Genomic DNA, 21730 nt, shown 5'->3' with positions numbered 1-21730 from the left:
GAAGACACACGTGGTCTCTCCTCGGGGGGTGGGGGGGGAAACCAGGGGATTCATTCAAACACATTCTTTTGGCTCCTCAGTTGGTGTCTTTACCAATCACATGACCACCCAGGTACTACAATGCTTAGCTTGGAAGCAGTAAATAGTAGACAAAATAGAAAAATCCTTACATGATCATTTTATGTTTGCTTCTCCTCTTCTGGTCTTAGGGAGAGCTGCACAGCATTAGAGCTAATTCCATCTCTCCTCAGTCCTCCTAGGAAATTTACCATTACCCACATTTCCCACAACTGACAAAATCAAGCTGACATCTAATTTGCCACCTATCTGCTCTAACCACTGTGACTTCAACAGATTCATAGGGAACTTTGGAGGCATTAAAAAAATCCAAGGCCAAGTGACTCCATAATTTTAGCTAACTAGTTATAAATGTTGAGGGGCCTGGGAGAGCAGAATAGAGGTTGTCTGGATAATTGAAAGCCAGAATAGTCTAAAATCATCATTGTTATATTAGTTTTGACCTCCCCGTAGACCACATATTTCCCCAATGCCGACTGAAAAAAGAATGAGTCAGCCACCCCCCACCCCTAATTCCTGGTACTATCAAGGACGAACCAGCAGAAACTGCCCAAAATAGCTCCAAACGAGAATAACATGATTATCTACCACTGGAGAAGCAAACCATAAAAAAAAAAAAAAGATAATTAGTGATATTCCCCTTCCTTGAGTGCATTCTCTAAGAATTTGATCATGACTTCTGATGTCTGCCTTGTGGTTTCCACTAAAGAATGCACAGCCTTTCCTCTCTCCCAGGGTACTGATGGGCAACGTAGGTCTGGAGGTTAAAGCCCAACATGATGATACTTTACTTTATTGCAGGGAAGAGTGTGCCTATGAATAAATTCATTCTGCAAGTGTATTAAGGGAGCTCTCCAATAAGCAGGAATTCTATTTAGACTCGTTTGGTAAAGAATCCTTCTGAGAAGCAAAGAATAGCTCGCCTGCAAAATTCGTGATTTGTCTACATTGAGATTTTCATGGAGCGGGTTTGCTTTGAGAACACTACAGAATCACAAGTATATATACAGAGAGAGGGACAGAGAGGGAGAGAGAGAGAAACCCATTTTGTCATCTTAAACCATCTATGAAAGGCAATACCTGCAGGGTGGTGGGCGCCACACAGGTTAAGCTGTCTTCTCTCTGAGAGGCAGGCTGCTGCGCGCTACACGTTTGGTAATCTTGCCCATAAAATGCCGACTGGACACTTATCGTCGAATGCCGAGGGCACTGCAGATCCAAATGGTCCCCATCACAGGCATAGGCGGTGTGGTTTTGCAGGAGTTTGGTTAGGTAACCTGGAAAATATTCAGCCGGGTTACAAGAGGCCCAGGAGCTCAGCACTCCTCATGGATTTTGGAGCAGGAGGACCTCGGCTCCCCGGAGGGAGGAGCTGGTCAGTGAGGAAGGTGTGGGCGGGGCCTCCTCAGCAGCTCCCTGGACAGGACACCAGACAGGCCCGGAGCTGGGGCGGAGGGAGCGGATGCTCGTTTTTCCGTCTGGGCTGGAAACCTTGGTCTGGAATGGCCCGTTGCAAGCCTCCAAGGGCTCCTTCCCTCCAGGAAGCACTAAAGGACGGGCCAGGAGCCAAGAAGTCCTGAAGCATCTCTATAAAGCAGGAAAAAAATGCAAGTAGGTGTCCCTTGGGCATGTAGATGCCTGTCCTGGGGGAGACTTGGGTTCTCTGATCTCCCACTAGCTGGGCCAGGCCTTCCTGGGGCAAGGGGATCCCGTTTTATTTTAGGAAACCACTCCTGGGCCTGCCTCAGCCCTGGAGAAGAAAGCAAGGCGAGCTCCCTGCATGGGATAAGGGCCTTCTCTGAAGGGAAGGGAAGGGGAGGATGGTGGGGCTCTGTTATGGGCCGAATAGTGTCCCATCCCCCCAAATTCATGTTCACCCGGAACCTCAGAATGTGACCTTATTTGGGCAGAGGGTCGTTGCAGACATAATTAGTTAAGATGAGGTCAGACTGGAGTAAGAAAGGCCCTTAATCCTGTATGACCCATGTCCTGATGAGAAGAGAAGAGACACGGAGGGAGACAGCCATGGAAAGACTAGAGTGATACTTCTACAAGCCAAGAACACCAACAAGGATTGTCGGGAGCCATCAGGAGCTGGAAGAGGCAAGGAAAGACTCTTCCTTAGAAACTCCAGAGACAGCACGGCCCTCCGGACACCTTGATCTCAGACTTCTGGCCTCTGGAACTCTGAGAGAATGTATTTCTGTTGTTTTCAGTCACTCAGGTTAGTGGTCATTTGTTACAGCAGCCCCGGCAGACTCATACAGGCTCCCGATCCCTGCGTCTCCAGCTGGCCGGCTGCGCTGAGCAGGGCCTCGGGCTCGGAGGAGCTGAGCGGACCTCCTGACAGGCGCTGGCGGCCTGGACTTTTTCTCAGAAAGGAGGAGGGAAGGTTCATCTGAAACACAGATTCCTTTCCTCCTTCTCACACCTCACGAGGTCAGTCGCAAGGCGGCTGGGAGGGAAGCCAGGGACTTTCTGGTGAGGTGTGTGGGAGACGGTTTGGCAGCCTTCGGCCTCCGAGAGGGAGGAGGGGGAGTGGAGGAGGGCAGCCTTAGAGCTCCCCAGTTCCCACACGGCCAGGCCGTGTTCTAGCTAGTCCTGCTTAGGTTTCAAAATCCTCTCCGGGCCGCAATGCTCTGCAAAAGGCACCCAGTCCAGCTCCCTGGGCTTCCCTGACAGTCACAGAGAAGGGACTGAGGTGCTCTGCCGTAGGGTGGGCACACCGGTCAATCCACACCTGCCCACCTGAAGATGGACACCGGGCGCCCTCGACAGCACACTGCATCCACACTGTAGGTCTTTCACTGCAACTCCTTTTCTTTCTTCCCGCCCATGACAATCATCATAAGAAAGGCCAAGACATCAGCTACCCTGATTTAACTTTGCTTAGAGAAGCAAAGTCTAGCTTGAGCAGCAAAACTGCCATCAGGCAGCAGGCATGTGAGTCAAGGTCCTGCTTGGTGGAATGCTGTCACTCATAAGGTGAACCCCTCAGGCCACCAAGAGGGGTCAGGAAGAGGCCCTTTGGTGGTCCTAGGGCCCCAGGTCAGTGTCATCCTGTAGGATACACAGGTGAGCCCTGTTTAAGCCATGATTTGATTTGTACAAGATCATTTGTGGGGGTGTGTTATGAGCCACACCAGGGAACTCATAGTGGCCCTTAGGCTGCTCCCAGGCCAGCACCCACCCTGAGGCTTCCCAGACTGGTACCCCCATGCTTTAACTTTGTCATTAAAACTTTCTTGTCCATCACCCATCATTCATGGAGACGATCAGCTGACTGAAATGTTAAATTAATTCTGGGAGCATGACTTCAACTTCATGTTTATGGTTTGTTCAAAAGGCCATGTGTTACTCTGGCTAAATGAAGGTGATGATAAGGCCTTGGGGCAGGTGGAGCCACAAGACGGAAGGGGCCTGGGTCCTGGATTCATGGAGGGAATTGCTGCCTGCTCCACAGATTGTCACATGAGTGAGAAAGAAACTTCTGCTGTGTTCAGGCCATCATCTTTCTTCACCCTATTTGTCATGTACTCTGTACCAAGTAAACAAACTTGATCTCCGTGGGACCATTTACATCAAAACACAACACCATGCAGCACAGTGGCCCGAGCCCCCCTGCATACCGTATTCATATTCTGAGTGATATTCTGGAGGCAGAAGCTCAATGCACAGAATTGACTAACTCGAGGTCTTTCAGGCCCTTCTGCACTTTGAGGCGGAAGGGGAGCCTCCTTCCCGGTACATCAGTCCTAACACTAGTACAAGTTCAAAGAAGATACTTCAGCACTAAAACTTGCTCTAGACTCGGTCCAATTCCTTCTTCGAAAACCTATGCCTAGGCCCAACAATGGAATATTTTTCAGCACTAAATGAAATGAGCTATGAAGCCACAAAAGACACATAGGAAACAAACGCATATGACTAAGTGAAACAAGCCAATTTGAAAAGGCTCCATACTGCGTGATTCCAACTATACGGCATTCAGGAAAAGGCGAAACTATGGAGACAGTGAAAACATTAGTGGTTGCCAGAGGTCTGGGGGGAGAGAGGTATGAACAGGTGGAGCACAGGGGAATTTTAGGGCAATGAAACCATTCTGTCTGATACTATACTGGGGGATACATATCATTATATATTTGTCAAAACCCAAAGAATGTATAACAACAAGAGTGAACCCTAGTGTAAACTATGGACTCTGGGTGATAATCAGGTGTCAAAGTAGGTTCACTGATTGTAACAGATGCACTGCTGGTGTGGGATGCTGATAGTGGGGAAGGCTGTGTGTGTGGGGGGACAGGGATATATGGGAAATCTCTGAACTTTCTGCTCAATTTTGCTGTGAACCTAAAACTTCTCAGAAAGAAAGTCTATTTAAAAGGGCAAAAATTTAAAAACCACCCATGCCTCCCCAGGATAGCACGACCTTTGGGAAGAGAGGGGTTAGGTGACAGGGAGGGGACGTGACAGGGAGTGCATGTGAGCTGGCAAAGCTTTGTTTCTTGACCTGAAGGGTGGATACATGTTTTACTTTGTGAAAGTTCACCCAGCTACCTACTTAGGATCTGTGTACTTTTTTGTTGGTAGATAAATGTTTGTTTAAAAAACCTTTACCTGCAGTTTTGTGACCAATACTTTACACTAATAAAGAAAGTCTAGATACTGCGGAGCCTGTGGCTGATTTATAGGGCATGGAGAGCCATGGAACCCCGTCTTCTGCAGCTGACCCCATCCACACTAGATCCTCCTCCACAGTGACAGCAGGAAACCCTCATGAGGACAAGCCATTGGCCCGCCCACCTTATGGCCCCCATAGCTGCCTTCCATGCCCCATTCTGATTGGCCGACTATGTCAGAAGCTGCTAAGAGGTCCAAAGAAGGACAATTAGAACTACCCACTGCTTTCAGCAACATGGAGGGCATCAAGGACCATTTGGAGAGGCATTAGGGATGGTGAGTGGGGAACAGAAGCCTGTTTAGAAAAGGTTGAAAGTGAGTGGAAGTTAAGAAAATCTAAGATGGTTCACCTGGTAGACAGAATAATGGCCCCCCCCCAAAATGTCCACAGGGACCAGTCCCCAGAACCTATAAATATGTTGCTTTACATTATAAAAGGGACTTTGCAGTTATAATTAAGTTAAAGATCTTGAGATGGCAAGATGATCCTGGCTAATCTGGGAGGGACCAGTATAATTCCAAGGGTCCTTATACGAGGGAGGCAAGAAGGTCAAAGTCAGAAGAAGGAGGCATGGCAACAGAACCAGAGGTTGGAATGGGGCAGCCATAGCCAAAAAATGTAGGCAGTTTCTAGAAACTAGAAAAGACAAGGAAACAGATTGTGCCCTGAAGCCTCCAGAAGGAATGCAGGCCTGCCAACACCTTGATTTTAGACTTCTGACCTCCAGAACTGTAAGAGAATAAGCCTGTGCTGGGTAATCATTTATTAAAGCAGCCATAGGGAACTAAGAGTTTATACAGATGACCTTTACAACAACTTGGTGAAGATAAGGAGAGAAATAGGGCTATAGTCATAAGAACTGATGTCCAGGGAGAGATTTTTAAATAATTATGATTGTTTTAAAGTTGGGAGAGGTCTATGCATGTTTGTATGTATGTGTAAAATATACACATATATGTACATATGAGTCCGAGATCATATGTAAATTATACTCCTTACTGTAGATTAAGGTTCAAAAAATTTGAAAGCGGGTGCTAGCAAGAGAGAGCTTGAAATGATGGACTGTGGGCTCCAAGCTAAATACAGGGAAGGAGACGATCACGGGAGAGGCCCAAGGGAACAGAGAGGTCCTGCTGAGATCCAGCAAGGTCAGAGTGGAGGCAAGCACACCAGCAAGCTGGAGAGGGAGGAGCTCGTGCCCAAAATTTGTTTGAACAGATTTCAAGACGGAGCAGTTGCAGGTGATGAAGTGGCCACAGAAGTGGCCATGGAAGAGTGTGTAAGAGGTCAGCGGAGGAGAAGATTCTTGGAAATGAGGATGCCAGGAGCTGGGAAGATGCCCTCTAGATCAGGCATCTCCCAGGATGAAGGTAGGAACTAGGGTGGAGCAAGAGCCTTCAGCCAAGGTTGACCTTGAACAAAGGGCAGATGACAGATGACCCGCTCCCAGTCCAAAGCCCCTTCTAGCGTGCTACCCGGCTTCCCCAATGAACACGTGCGCTCTTTCCAATGTGTTGTGTAGAGTCAACACATTACTTAGTGTCTTAGTCCCTTCAGGCTGCTCTAACAAAACACCACAGACGGAGTGGCTTATAAGCGATGGAAATTCGTTTCTCATAGTTCTGGGGGCTGGAAGTCCAAGATCAAGGCACCAGCATGGTCACGTTCTGGTGAGAGCCATCTTCCTGCTTCATAGCTGGCCTCTTCTCACTGTGTCTTCATATGGTGGAAGGGGCAGGGGAACTCTGTCGGGTCTCTTTTGTAAGAGATTAATGGGATTAGTGAATCCCATTCATGAAGGCTCAACCCTCATGACTTAAGCACCTGCCAAAGGCCCTACCTCTTCCCTTTGGGAGTTAGGATTTCAATACATAAATTTAGTTGTACAAATACATTCAGACCACAGCACTTAGCTTCCCCACACCTTGGTTTCTTGGCTGGTTCAAATGGGATTTTTTTTTTTTTAAATCAACATATGGCCAATTTTATTTCATTTATGCCCTCACCAACTTTCAAATGGGATCCTTTTTAAAGATGTAGCTTTTTGTTAACAGTTCTCTCTGGATCAAATGCCCCATTGCGTTGGATCAGTCAAAAATGCTTTATGTGTTAATACTCTCTGCCAGCATTTTCACAGTCTAACTGTATATTTGGGGGCAAATATTTGCTACCCTGAAAGAAGGCAGAAGTACACACTCTGTTAAGAAATCACCTCTCAGAATCTGGCATGGCCTGTAAATGCTCCGTAGCTCCTTGTTTAAACTGGGGGAGAGGGGGGAGTGGGAGGGTGTAAATGCTTCATCAGCTGCACATAGCCCAGAGGCCTTGGAATAACTTCTGTTTAACTCCAGGATACTCTCTTCCCTGGTGAACCCTCCACTGTGTATCAGCAGAAACTCCGGCAGCCACCGCCACGGCTCAAACCTTCCTCAAAGGCACATCCCGAGAGGCTTGGGTTGGGCAAATCTTAGAGTAATTTAGATAAAGGCTTTTATGTTTCCCTGTTTCTAAAGGTAGGTGAAAAGTTCATGGGAAATGAACCCCTAAGAGGGGCAGAAGCTCTTCTCTGTCTTCAGAAAGATATTCTTGGGATCATAACCCCCATCGCATTTACAAGGAAAACACATTTATACACAAATAATCCAGGGACCACTGAAGGACCAGAATGTAAATGACTGATTTTCAAAGAATGGGGATGGGAGGAGGCAAAGCATTCTATGGGAGGAACAGGTATTACGCAGGGGAAAAAGAAGGGTCTATCCGAAATAAGCCTGGAATGTATGGGTTCAACCAAGGCAAACAGTTCTTGCCCTGCAGGACTCCACAGAACCACAGAGAAGCCACTGTGCACTGGGGCGTGAGGAGGGACATAGGTGGTAGAATCTCTCGCACATATTTGACCAGACCTCCCAGTTTTTTTTTGCATGAACTATCTGAGGGTTACTGTTAAGCACATCATTCTGAAGGGAATGTTCACTGAGTCTGTAAAACACGGTCAGTGCTAAGAGCTGCATCTAACTTGGATGATTTCAGAAGGCATTTCAGAATCCCATACTGCTGAGGAATCCTCATCCTGAAACAGGGGGACGGACAGGGAGGAAGTGGGGGGAGCAGAGGATTAAAAGCTCTGAGACCAGGGTTCAACCTGGGATTAAAGTGTGTGATTGTGACCATCACCTCTCAGAACTGATGTCCTCATGTTTTACTGTGAGGATCAAATGACATAATGGGCAGAGCATCTTCTATCAACCATAAACCATTGCACAACACTAAGGTATTGCTATTACATGGTAAATCTTGAAGGACATGAACTTACTCATTGATGCAATGCAAATCACACCCCCAGTCGCCCCTCTCTGCTCTGAGCACCAATGGTTAGACAGTCAACTCAGAGACAAGCACACAGCCCAGTAGATGTCGTCACAGTCCAGAAATGTCACTGCTGAGCTTGAAGGGAAAAGAACATTTTCCTCCCTTCCTTTCTCCCTCCCTCCCTCTCCCTCCTTCCCTTCCTTCCTTCTTTCCTCCCTTCCCTTCTCTCTTTCCTTCTCTCTCTTTGTCTCTCTCTCTCTCTCCGGTTTTTAAATCAATAAGGTTTAAAAACTACTAATATTTAGAAGATGCCAAACGGGCCGCAAATTCTTCCTCTTTCTTTTCTGAAGCCAGAAGCCGTCCACAAAAGTCCAAGTTTCCCAAGGGCTGAGGTTGCAGGAGTCACCCCAAGTGCAGGATGTAAGTACATCAGTCCCCGGTCCCACACCCGTGTGCTCAAGTCCCCTGTCACCAGGGGCCAATTTCACAACCTTACTTCTGGGAAGAGAATGGAATTCAATTGTGCTGTTCTTGCTACCCCACACCCCCATTTTCTTAAAATAAAGCAGCACCCTCCAGTCAGTTAATCCTTTAGATAAGAGACCACATCCTTTTATTCACAAATACTCAAAGGTGTTTCTACATGTTTCAAGTTCTTTTCCAGAAAAGGGTATTTTTTCTTTTGTGTTTGTGAGTGTGTTTGGAAAGCTGGCTAAAGCGCGAGGTGGGGCAGCCCACGCGGCTTTAGAGCAATGAGTCAGTGAGTCTAAGGATGCAGGAAAGGCCCTACAATGGATAACGGGCTCATGACTGGGGACCACACACCCAAGAGCATTAAGATCAAAAAGTCTATTTGGACTTTAAGTCTCTTCTCTAGTCCCAGGTTTGGCATGAAGAAGTTGACTCTGGAGGTTAATTATGAGAAGAACTAGAGTCATCGGACTGTTTCTTAGATGTCTGGGGGGGAATCACAATGACAGGGATGACCAAGGTAGCTGTGCTGCTCTTACATGATGCATTCAGATCCTGGTCCCAAAACAAACCAGCCGAGGACAGAGGTAAAGTGAGAGTCCAGATGGGGCCGAGACAATACATTTCTTCCTGAGTCCATGGAGGAGCAGGTTTTCCAGGCCTCCTGACAACATAGTGGACCAGTGGCAAGTTCTGGCCAATGGAAAAAGGGCAGAGGTGATGCTTGCCTCTTGCAGGTCTGGCCCTTGAGACCCTGTGTGACTCTCTACTCCCTCTGTCTCCCCATCTGCTGTCACATGTGGAAGAGAGAAGGGACAAGGACAGATTCTGAGGACCCAGAAGATGGGGGAGGCACAAGACAGAAGGAACCTGGGTCCCTGAATGACCTCATGGAGCACAGCCTCGTTATCCCAGCGAGATTTGGGAGTTGTTGGTTTCAGCAGCTAGCCTACCCTGACTAATACTCCAGCATTCTGTCAACGGGTACTTGTGTTAAGTAGGAAGCTGGTAGGTCTTTGAGGAGTACCCAAAACTTTCTCACCAAACACATCTCACTGATTTGTGATGGTGTTGTTGACACCATTTCACATGACCTTCAATCCTCGTTGGGATAATCATTTCTTTGAGCTGAGACCTTGCTGCCATTGAAGTGAGTTAAATTACTAAGGAGATAAAAAGAATTAGAGGTCTCATTACTCAGCCTACTAGTCACCACTCTTCACAATGCCACTGACTTTTTAAAAGTTTAAAAAACGGCATTAGCAAAAGAGGAAAGCATAGACTAAGTGGGCTTTTATGGAATGCTCACAAGTAGGCAAGCTTCCATGTCCTGATGAGTGTGGGAAGGGGATGGGACTGTGGGCAGACTGGTGTGGTGCTCCAGAGAGCGCTGGCCCAGGATAAAAGTGCCAACGCACAGGTGTGGACGCCACAGGTTATGATGCGGGGAATTCAGGCTTTGAAACCCCTCAGATCAGATGCTTTTCAGGCACGTTAAATATAACCCCTTTAGATCTCAGTTTTCTCATCTGTAATATCAGAGACTTATACCTACTTTACAGAGTTGTTGTGCAGCCCATAAAAAATAGCATAAGTAGAGCAGCTTACACAGTGGCTGGGCACGTCAGTTTCATTCCTTAAGAACTGCATGAGTGTACTAGGAGGAAAAGACATTGGGAGTCCAAGCTCTATGGAAAAGGGAGCCCCAAAACAAGCAAGGACAAGCAGCCCCAAATCCACTGCTTCCTAGCTGAGCCTTGGTTTGGATTTAGGATTAAGACATCTGGTAAAACAGTAGATGATATTTGCTTTCACATTCTATAAAAATGCCCCAAGGACAGGCTCATATTCATGATGGGGATTATACCATTAATCATTTGTCTCCAGGTTTGAGGGTGCCATGGAAGCATTTTTTACAGAAATGAGCACAACACTCCCCAAAAAGAACCAGTTGAGTGCAAATTTGGAAAAGTTTGCTGGCTTCTGATATGTTACTTTTGAACCTACAAATTCCAAAAATCCAGTTTCTGACCCCTTTTTCTCAACAAACTCAAGCTATTCTCTTTGACAATAAAGCTGCTTGATTTTCTTAAAGCCAAATAAAAATACTATTTCTAAAGGCACAAAACCTGCAAAATTTTCCATGCCTGCCATTGTTTCAAGAGCATTTAAAGGAACCCCAAAGTGTATGTGATTAAAATACTTTCAAATTTCTGATCAACAATAATGGAAAAAATAACCCTGGAAGTTGGCTGCTAACATTTGACAAGAAAAGTGACAGCCGCCCGGCTCTTCTCTGTGACTTTTCTGCCTAAGGAATGAACATTTTTTCATCTTTCACGAGCGCCACATGGCATCCAGGTCCCATTTTTCCACTTCCCCTGGGCTTTGAATTCTTGTATTTAACTCTGGTTTCTGACAATCATTTAGTCAATGATCTCTTATCTTGTTAGTTTTTCTCCCAACATCTCCTTCTTTTCCCTTTCTGCACGCTGACCCTCTGATTCACCAAACCCCATACTTTTCCCTATATATTCATATATATTAAGCGGATTTTTCTGTGTGGATGACCAGGTGTGTATTTATACATATGGATCAGATCCTTGTGCCTGTCTAAGCATTTGTTTACACGTGTCAATCCATTATTTGGCTTTCGACTCATTCAAACAAAAAAATCTGAAGTCTTTATGAGATCGAGCCCCCTTCCACTACCTACCTGACCTCATCCTTATAACTCTCCTCCTCAGCTCCAGCCACAGTGATCTTGTTTCTCAAAAATGCCACACAGGGACTTCCCTGGTGGTGCAGTGGTTAAGAATCCGCCTGCCAATGCAGGGGACACGGGTTCGAGCCCTGGTCCGGGAAGATCCCACATGCCGCGGAGCAACTAAGCCCGTGCGTCACAACTACTGAGCCTGTGCTCTAGAGCCTGCGAGCCACAACTACTGAGCCTGCGTGCCACAACTACTGAAGCCCGCATGCCTAGACCCATGCTCCGCAACAAGAGAAGCCACCGCAATGAGAAGCCTGCACACCGCAACGAAGAGTAGCCCCCACTTGGTGCAACTAGAGAAAGCCCACGTGCAGCAACGAAGACCCAATGCAGCCAAAAATAAATTAATTAAAAAAAAAAAAGCCACACATACTCCCACCTCAGGACCTTTGCTTTGGCTGTTCTGTTCACCAGAAAGCTTCTTCCTTCGAGTGTCTACTTTCTCCCTCCCTCCCTGCATCCTGACCTTTGTTCAAATGTAACCTTATCAGACAGGCTTTCCCTAGCTGCTCTGAGAAACATGCACTTCCTGCCCCACTACCCCTGATTCTGCTGTATTTCTCTACATGGAGACACTGTCAGTCTGGTAGGAGCTCCTTTGTGCCTTTTCAACCCAAGATTTCACATCCTATAAAAAGGAACACCTTATTCGGTAACGAGGTACCCACCCCAGAAAGTTATTCAGCCAACACCACCTGGATTAGAGCTGTTTAAAAGTAACTGGATCAATCCCCATTTGCCTGAAGCCTTTACACGGAATACTTTTTCTTTTCTTTGGGATGCAGAGTTGCCCCCAAACTACAGAGCCACTTGGCGATTAAGGCAGGATGGAGGTGCATTTGATAACTTAATGCAACTTTTAATCCGCACTTAAAACTCAGATGTGAAATCTACACTTGATCTTTCCTGCTTGGAATTGGCCAAATTAGTGGCTCTATCCCCACGTACAACAAAAGGCTCTCAGAAACACTCAGGGAAGCCGACCAACCAGAGGGCCCAACACAGCCCAACACATGGATGCGGGGGCAGAGAGGCGCTGCCTCTCCAAGAAGCCCCTGAAACAGCCTTTCAACTCCAGACTGTTAATTTCCCGACAGTCCACGCTCAGGATGTGTAGGATGATCAAGGTGGCTTGATGCGCTCAAGGTAGAAAGACTTCGGGGCGTGCATTTTGAGCTTTATTCAGTTAACTGGAAAATTATATAGTGATTTCACTGCTCATAATAATAAAACTTTTTCCTTAAAGATGATGACTGGTGAGCAGTGCTGTAAACCTCAGAAAGCTACTTGGAAGGTTAAAATGATTGGATTTAGGGGCAGGACAGATTTGCTGGACTTTTGACTAAACACGCTTTGTTCCCTAGGCAGTTAACAAAACCAGAGCAGGGAAGTTTCTAAAACTTGCAACAGATGTAACCTTCATATCCAAGAGGCTGTGCTGAACAGGCCAGGTGACCGACTGTATCTGTTACAGCCTCCTCGTGGGTTTAACAGGATTTTGGGCAGGTCATTTCGCTTCCCCCTTCTTTGGTTTCACCTTAGAATTAGGGGAAGTAGCAGCATTTCTTCTTTTGTATTTTGCAGAAACAGGGGAGGCTGGCAAATGTAAAGAAATACGGGCGCCCGCATGGTAATCAGGCCGGCCTGGCCTTAATCATTATATTCATCCTTAATTGAGTCCCTGGCACGCTGGCCCCTGGTGTAAACCTTCTCCAGTGGACTCAGCTTCACTCAGTGGCCCCAGGGACCCACGCTTTCTTCATTCTCCTCTGAGCTCTCTATTTACTTTTCTGTATCCTTCCCTGGCTGACACCTGTTACTTCTGACGGCCCTCAGCTTACACTTGCTATTCTGGGTCTGTTGCCTTCTTTTATACACAACTGTTTGGGTGACAGTTGAGCGATTACATCCCGTTATGTCTACTTTATTCACCACCATGCTGGAGTCTTATTCTACCGATTGGCTTCTGGCCATCTTCTGGATGGCTAAGTAGAGGAAAATCCAACCCTGGTTCATTGGTATATACAGCTGACCCTCATGATAATTCGCAATGTTTTTTGCAAACTTGCCTACTAATATTTATTTGAAACCCCCCCAAATCAATCTTCCCAGGGCTTTCCTAGCCATTTCTTGGGAGAATTTGAGTCACCCAGTGTGCGTGGTCCCAGCCGAAGTGGAACCAGGTGACGCTCTGCCTTCTGGCTTCAGCTCCCATACCATAAACATGTGTCCTTTTCATAGTCTACCTAGTGCCAGGTTTTTCACATTTTTGTGCTTTGTGCTGGTGATTTTGCTGTGTCAAATAGCCCCAAGACCGGTGGTGCAGCACTGTCTCATGTTCTCAAGTGCAAGAAGCTGGGATGGGCCTTACGGAGAAAATACATGTGTTAGAGGGGCTGTGCCCAGGCACGAATCACAGTGCTGTTGGCCGTGAGTTCAATGTTAATGAATCAACAATGGGTGTTAAATAAGGTGTCTTTCATGGAAGCAACCTAAATGCCCATCAATAGAGGAATGGATAAAGAACATGTGGTACATACATACAATGGAATATTACTCAGCCATGAAAAAGAACAAAATAAGGCCATTTGCAGTAACATGGATGGACCTAGAAATTGTCATACAGAATGAAGTCAGACAGAGAAAGACAAATATCATATGATACCGCTTATATGTGTAGTCTAAAAAAAGGGTACAAATGAACTTATCTACAAAACAGAAATAGAGTCACAGATGTAGAAAACAAACTTATGGTTACCACAGGGTAAGGGAGGGGAGGGATAAATTGGGAGATTGGGATCGACATATACCCACTAATATATATAAAATAGATAACTAATAAGGACCTACTGTATAGCACAGGGAACTCTTCTCAATACTCTGTAATGGCCTACATGGGAAAAGAAGCTAAAAAGAGTGGATATATGTATATGTATAACTGATTCACTTTGCTGTACACCTGAAACTAATGCAACATTGTAAGTCAACTATACTCCAATAAAAATTTTTATAAAATAAGGTGTCATTAAGCAGAAACATGTATAAAATTAGGTTGTGCATTCTCAGGGGAACAATGTCTCAATATTTGCTAATTCAGTGCTATACAGCAGGACTCTATAGAACATACCACCTCGAATAATGAGAACCCAGTGTATTTCTATATTAAGGATAGAGTGGGATTTACACTGCGACAAAAGCACTAACCTTTATAGGTAATTCAAACATGCAGAACTGGGATTGCCTTCAGAACAAGTCTCCATGTGGCAGAACTTGGTCTTTGCTTCAAAATATATATATAATTATTCATTCTTCCTTTTTATAAAATGTTCAACCTTTAATAAAAGCCTTGTCATCTCCTAGCTCATGATGGTCCTCATGACAGCCCTCTGAGATGTCAGGGAAGTATTCCACTTTCGGCGGCACAAAAGATCTCACGCCCCACTGGTGATGGGGACCCGGGTGAGACCCTGCTCTGACTCTGGGCCTGAGTCTCTACTCCAGGTTCAAGGGCCCCTCATTATCCCTGCCTGAGTCCAGGACGCCGAATAAAGGAAGAACTGCTCACCACTTCTCTCTCTACACTTTGCCATAGTATTATGCTCAGAGTGATTTTAAATGCTGTGGTAGAGGAGCACAGGGGGTGTCTGGTGGGCAGGGGGCAATAACAAGAGACATCTGACCCACCCGAGAAGGAGGCGAGGAGGGCTTCCAGGTGGGAGGTGATGCCTGAAGAAAAAGCAGGAGGTAACCAGGTGAAAATGAGCCTCAGGCAGCAGGGGCAGATGTGCAAAGGCTCAAAGGGAGCTAGACATTCGGCGTTGTCAGTGTACAGGGTATGAAGTCAGGAGGGAAGGCTGACGAAGTTAGCAAGGTCTTCCTACGGAGTTTGTATTTAACCTGAAGTCAGATGGGAGCCACTGCAGGCTCGAAGGCAGGCAAGTGATGCTGGTCAGATTGGCAATTCCTGAATCCAGTGGCCTGTGTTAGATGGACTGCAGAGACCTATGAAGAAATTAGGGTGGCTGCAGTCCTCTGGGGGACAAGGATGAAGGCTTGAGCTAAGACAGTGGCAGGGGGACGGGGAGGGAGGGATGGAGATCAAGAGTCGACATCGTGGGTCTACAATGGTGCACAGAGCCAGCCCCAGGCTCAGAAGAGCCCAGCTCTTGGTTTATTGCTCTGCTGTGACCAACTTGAAACTCTTTAATAATTTAATCTTTGAACTTGTGTTTTGTAAACGAAGCTCCATAGGCCAACGGGGCATGTGCTTGGGCAGAGGAGACCCCCGTAACCTACGTTCCCACTGTTGTTTCCCACCACGTTGCCAGGTAGTGTTTGACATGCCCCGAGCATAGAATTCTGGCAGAAGTGCGATCCGACCGGCAAATCTCAAAGTGAGCATCAGGAAAGCGCGTTACATCTCCAACTGGGTAAGCAGAGAGGCGGACAGCTCTGAGAGGCCACGCCCTCTGTGAGAACAGGAATCTGCTTTGAATGAGGAAGGACGGCAAGTGCATCGTAAGAAACAGGGACAACCAAGAAACCCACCGTATCTTTTTTCACTTGTGTTTACATTAGCCAGATACTTACGCTGAAAACGATGACATAGAAGGAAAGGGAAAGACAGAGGAACCCACAGCTTCTTTTCCTTTCAATCATTCCTTACACATCAGTAAGAGACAAGGTAGACAGCAGTAGCAGGATGGGCACTACATACACAAAATAAGGATGTGTCATTTCTGTAATTCCATATACCTGCTCGACGCTCTTATATTTGTATTTAAAACTGGCATAGCCTAATATGAAGATGATCAATAAAATCCATGCTAATAATTTAAAGTGTCCATTTTTTTTTCCACTTAGAACACTGAAGAGCAAATAAAAACCAGCGTGACAAGAAAACTTCATATTTTAGTGCCTTTAACAGCTCTTTCCCCCTGATTTTCGAACAAGGGGGTCCCTATTTTCATTTGGCATTTGGGTCCTGCTGATTATGCAGCTGGGTCCAGACTGAAATGACAGTGATTTAGCCTTAGCATCGGTGGGAACGGGAGATGGGGATGAGGGGCACAGGGACAAGGGAGACTTAGGGATGCCTCCCAGGGTTTGAACTGGTGATGCTGTCCTCTTGGGAAATCCAGCATCAAAAGCAGGGTTTGTGGGCTTCCCTGGTGGCACAGTGGTTGAGAGTCTGCCTGCCGATGCAGGGGACATGGGTTCGAGCCCTGGTCTGGGAAGATCCCACATGCCGCGGAGCAACTGGGCCCGTGAGCCACAATTACTGAACTTGCGCGTCTGGAGCCTGTGCTCCACAACAAGAGAGGCCGCGATAGTGAGAGGCCCGCGCACCGCGATGAAGAGTGGCCCCCGCTTGCCACAACTAGAGAAAGACCTGGCACAGAAACGAAGACCTAACACAGCCATAAATAAATAAAAAAATAAAAATAAAAAAAAAAAGCAGGGTTTGTGACTCTGTTCTGAGTGCCCGTGGGGCGTCCCAGCAGAGTGTCCAGAGTCAGAAGCTCCAGAGAGGGACCTGGGAGGAGGGAAACCAGGAAGTGATCAGCACACAGGTGAAACCTGAGGGAACGGCTAGTGTGAGAAGAGCCAAGGACAGGGACGTTGGGGAATGCACACCTTCAAGAGGTAGAACAACAGAGAAGGCGCCTTAGAGGAGACCGAGAGGGAAGGAGGACGGGAGGGAGGAAGAGGTACAGGGTGGCTGTGGAGGAGAGGTGAGAAGTAAGATGACAGCCAGAGGTGGATATTACAGGGTTGAGTAAAGCGGGGTTTTATCAGCTCAAGAGACCTTGAGCAAACTGCCCGACCTCTCTAAGCCTCAGACAGGCATCTATAAAATGAAGGTAACGATAATAACTCCTATCTCAGGGGACCGTTGTCAAGATTAACTGAGCTATCATATGCGTAGTGCTCAGAACTCTGCTGTATTAATTTCCTGTGGCTTCTGTAACAAGGTACCACAAATTCGGTGGCTTAGAACAGAAATGTATTGCCTCACAGTTCTGGAGGCCGGAGATCCAAAATCAAGGTGTCAACAGGGCCACGCTCCCTCCGAAGGCTCTAGGGAAGGCTGTGTTCCAGGCCTCTCCCCTAGCTATGGTAGTTCCTTGACTTATGGCAGCATAACTGTACTCTTCACATGGCCTTCTCCCTGTGGGTCTCTCTGGGTCCAAATTTCCCCTTTTTTAAAAATTTATTTATTTATTCATTTATTTTTGGCTGTGTTGGGTCTTCGTTTCTGTGCGAGGGTTTTCTCTAGTTGGGCAAGCGGGGGCCACTCTTCATCGCGGTGCGTGGGCCTCTCACATCGCGGCCTCTCTTGTTGCGGAGCACAGGCTCCAGATGCGCAGGCTCAGTAGTTGTGGCTCACGGGCCTAGTTGCTCCGCAGCATGTGGGATCTTCCCAGATCAGGGCTCGAACCCGTGTCCCCTGCATTGGCAGGCAGATTCTCAACCACTGTGCCACCAAGGGAAGCCCAAATTTCCCCTTTTTTTAAGGACACCAGTCATATTGGATTAGGGGTCACTGTAATAACCTCATCTTAACTTGATTACTTCTATATAGACTCTATCTCCAAATAAGGTCACAGGTACCAGGTTAAGACTCCAATATCTTTTTTGGGGGGAACATCCAGAGTCAGCTGTGCATAAACATTCATCCTTATTATTATTATTACCTCCATTTGTTGTTGTTTGGTTCAGTGGTATGAGGAAGTGACCGAGGGACAGCGTGAGTTTGGGGAACTTAAATTTGTTGTGGCTACTATCTCCATGACAATGTGACGTTTCTCCAACAGCCCAGGTGAAGGTAAATATATGAAGTAAGGAGAGGGAACAAAGAAAAGGGAATGACACATTCTGATAATGAGCCAAAGACAACCATGAGCAGAAATACCGACAGCAGTGCAGGAGGGAAACTGCTTGCTACTCAGGGGCCCTCGGGAGGCCTGGTATACCAGATGGACAGAAATAAACACCATCTCCGGCTCCACCTCAGTCAATACACTGTTCCCTACATGCACACACAAGGAAAACCAAGTTTTGATAATTTATTAAAACAAGTAATAGGCTTCATCTGTGGAATAAGAAGGTCTTCTGAGCCAGAAGCAAAATGGATGCATTCCATCAGTTGAAGTTCTAGTGCTCTTTGAAGTGGTAAAAACCACATCTGATCTGAAGATATGCAACAGATAATAAACAGATTGAGTTACCGGAAGTGTCAAGCTGGTCATGATCTTAACAGGAATTATATCTGGGGCTAAACTGGAAGCTATTGATCCCAAATGAAAAGACAGATGGAGCTGCGAGGTGCACCAAAGCTTAGAAAGAGTGAGTTGCTCTGATTTAGATGGAGGATTAAAAAGGAACATTTCAGTCCTCACCAAAGCCACAGGTAAGCAGTCTCTCTTCTTGCCCCTCTCCCTAATCCGAAGCCCCTTCCAGAACAAATGCTGTCCTGTCACTTCATCCCAACGCCAGCAGCAACATTGGCTGTGCCTCTCCTGGACCAGTTCCCCTTGCCAAAGCTCCAGGTTCCAGAACCTTTTTATTCTTTCCCCTCTTCTGCTTTAAGACTTGCTTCTCCTAAGTTCAAGACCCTAACAGCTTTGCTAGATGTATTGCTACCTACAGTAACTCAATTTGTGTGAGGATGGCTGATGATGGCATCTGTCATCCCAAAGGCACCTTCACCAAACATCAAAGTCACTTCAGAGTAATGGGGTGACCAACATCCCGTTCCTCCCCATGCAATGCACAGAAAAGAACACAGCTTCATTGCTGTAACGTCCTGCCCAAACGCATAAGAATAAAACATCAGACAAATCCAAACTAAGGGACAGGCTATAAAATGACCGTCTCATAATCTTCAAAAATGCCAGCGTCGTGAAAGATACAGACTGGGAGCCATTCTAGGTTGCAAGGAGACTAAAGAGACATGACAACTGAAAATAACGCATGAGCTGAGGTTTTCTTTCGCTCTAAAGCACGTTATTGGGACAACTGGTGAAATCTGAATGAGGTCTGTAGATTAGAAAACAGTATTGCGGCAGGTTCATTTCCTGATTTTGATCATTGCTCTTGGTTATGTAAGAGACTGTCCTTGTTCTTAAGGAACACATGGGAGTACTTGGGAGTAAAGGACATCTTACCTGCAACTTAGAAAAGAATAAGGCGAATGTGATAAAATGGAAACGTTTAAGGAATCTGAGTGAAGAGTATTAAGGAATCTGAGTGAAGAGTATAAAGGAAGTCTTTGGACTGGTATTACAAATTTTCTGTGTCTGGAAAAATAATAATAAATATTTAATATTGAATAAATACATGGACAGATTTAAAAGTGTGCCATGCTTTCCAGCAAGTGCCAACCTTGACTGAATATCAGAACCACCTCGGGAGATTTAAAAATATCAATGCCCAGGTCCCAGCCCAGAGATTCCAATTCAATTAGCCTGGGGAGGAGCTCCAGACATCAGTATATTTGAAAACACCCCCAAGGTGATTCTAGCATGAGCCCAGAGGAATAATAAACAGCCAGTTCAGCCCGTGGTATTATCAGGGCAGGGGAGAGTTCTGGGCTGGGGTCTTTCTGAACCCCTCATGTCTGCTCCTTTTTATTTTATTATTATCGTTTTTTTTGTATCGAACCTGGTCCCCAGCAATGAGAGCACTGAGTCCTAACCACTGGACCGCCAGGGAATTCCGTCATCTGCTCCTTTTGAGAGCTGATCCTGCGGGCAGCATGGTGATGCCAAACAGGAGCCGAGTCCTGAGTCCAATCTTGGTCCTGCCTCTAATAAGCTGGGAGACATCCTGGTAGATCCCTTACTGGTACCCAGCCTGTGTTCTCTCCGCTGTGGGCTAAGGTTAACCAAGAGCAGCCTCTGGGAGAAATAAGCTTTCCAGGAGAAGGATGCACAGTTCAAAAACTCTTGCACCCCTGAGCCCCGATGCCTCGCGGTGGGTTTGCACAGGATGACAGCCTGAAACCCTTGTGATGTCCACGTGGCAAAAAGGGATTAAGGCGAGTAGGGCTCATCAATTTCTGGTATTGCTGGAAGGTTCTGTTATAGTTTGGTGACTCCCGGCAGCCCTCTCCCTGTCCAAGGACAGAAATCTAGGAGGATTCTTGGGAAAGGGCTTGGAGGAAGCATGAGGACACCAATCCTCCTCCATGCAGCAAGGAGGCAAGCTGGGGAGGCCAAGCTCCCAGGGAGGAACTGGGGCAGCTGGCACTGGCCCCTTCACGAGGCAGCCTGACGGGGGCTCTGTGAGAAGAAGATGCCCTCACCAAGAGCTGAGGCCTGAGGCTCTGCGCTGATCCCCGACCTCAACTCTGCCCAGCTCTAGACATCTATAGACTTCCATGCCCTGCTCAACCTTCTACCACTGTGCTGCTCAGTATGGCGGCCCCGGGCCACACGTGGCTACTGAGGACTTGAGATGCAGCCAGTCTGAATTGAGATGTGCTGTAAGTGTAAAATACATACAGCATTTCCAAGTCTTCATCAGCAAAAAAGAACATAAACTATCTCATTAATAATTTTTTTTCTTAAATTTTATTTATTTATTTATTTATGGCTGTGTTGGGTCTTCGTTTCTGTGTGAGGGCTTTCTCTAGTTGTGGCAAGCGGGGGCCACTCCTCATCGCGATGCACGGGCCTCTCACCATCGCAGCCTCTCTTGTTGCGGAGCACAGGCTCCAGACGTGCAGGCTCAGTAGTTGTGGCTCACAGCCTAGTTGCTCCGTGGCATGTGGGATCTTCCCAGAGCAGGGTTCGAACCCGTGTCCCCTGCACTCGCAGGCAGACTACATTAATAATTTTAAAAATACTTATTAAGGTGGAAATGATACTTTGGGTACATTGGCTTAAATAAAATTTCCTATGGAAATTCATTTCACCTCTTTTACTTTTTCTAATGTGGCTACTGGAATATTTAATATTACCTACATGGATTACATCATATTTCTGTTGGACAGCTCTGTTTCTAAAGTCTGTATATTGTCCTTTTGTGACTTAATTCCTTGGTGATAATTGTATTAAAATCCAATCGAGGAAGGATTTAGTATGCAATGGCATCAGCCCTGGGCCCCGAATGCCCTGCAGTGAGAAATGCTTAACCCTTTCCCCTGGTTCTCAGGCTTTGGTGATTCCAGCAAATTCACTCTTCCCCACAGTCTGCGGAAGTGCAGATATGGTCAGGTAAAGTCCATACCTCACAGCTTGCTGGAATAATAATAATGATGATGACGTAAATTTAAAACTAGTACTTAGCCCTGCAGTTTTAACCCAATCTGTGAGACTGAATCACAAACATTTGACATTCTTAACGTTAAGACTCTCAGTATATCAGACTGCGTATACTCCACCTAATAATTTACCTTGCCAAAGAAA

At 46.5% G+C, this 21730-nt stretch overlaps 1 protein-coding gene across 9 annotated transcripts in view; it reads right to left on the bottom strand.

Moving 5' to 3' along the window:
• EVA1C (eva-1 homolog C) overlaps nt 1–21730 on the bottom strand; it is an 83525-nt gene that overhangs the window by 46221 nt on the left and 15574 nt on the right. For 7 of the 9 annotated variants that reach the window (XM_082459776.1, XM_082459772.1, XM_082459774.1 and 4 more), the window contains exon 2: nt 1159–1355. The exons of the other annotated variants lie outside the window; for them this stretch is intronic. In XM_082459776.1, coding sequence (XP_082315902.1) covers nt 1159–1355 — 197 coding nt within the window. The remainder of the gene's footprint in view (nt 1–1158; nt 1356–21730) is intronic. 9 annotated transcript variants of the gene reach the window in all.

Source organism: Balaenoptera physalus (assembly GCF_965194825.1).
Source record: "Balaenoptera physalus genome assembly, chromosome: 4".
Taxonomy (NCBI): domain Eukaryota; kingdom Metazoa; phylum Chordata; class Mammalia; order Artiodactyla; family Balaenopteridae; genus Balaenoptera; species Balaenoptera physalus.
Note: the sequence above shows the minus strand (reverse complement) of the source record. Positions and strands in the feature narration are given on the sequence as shown.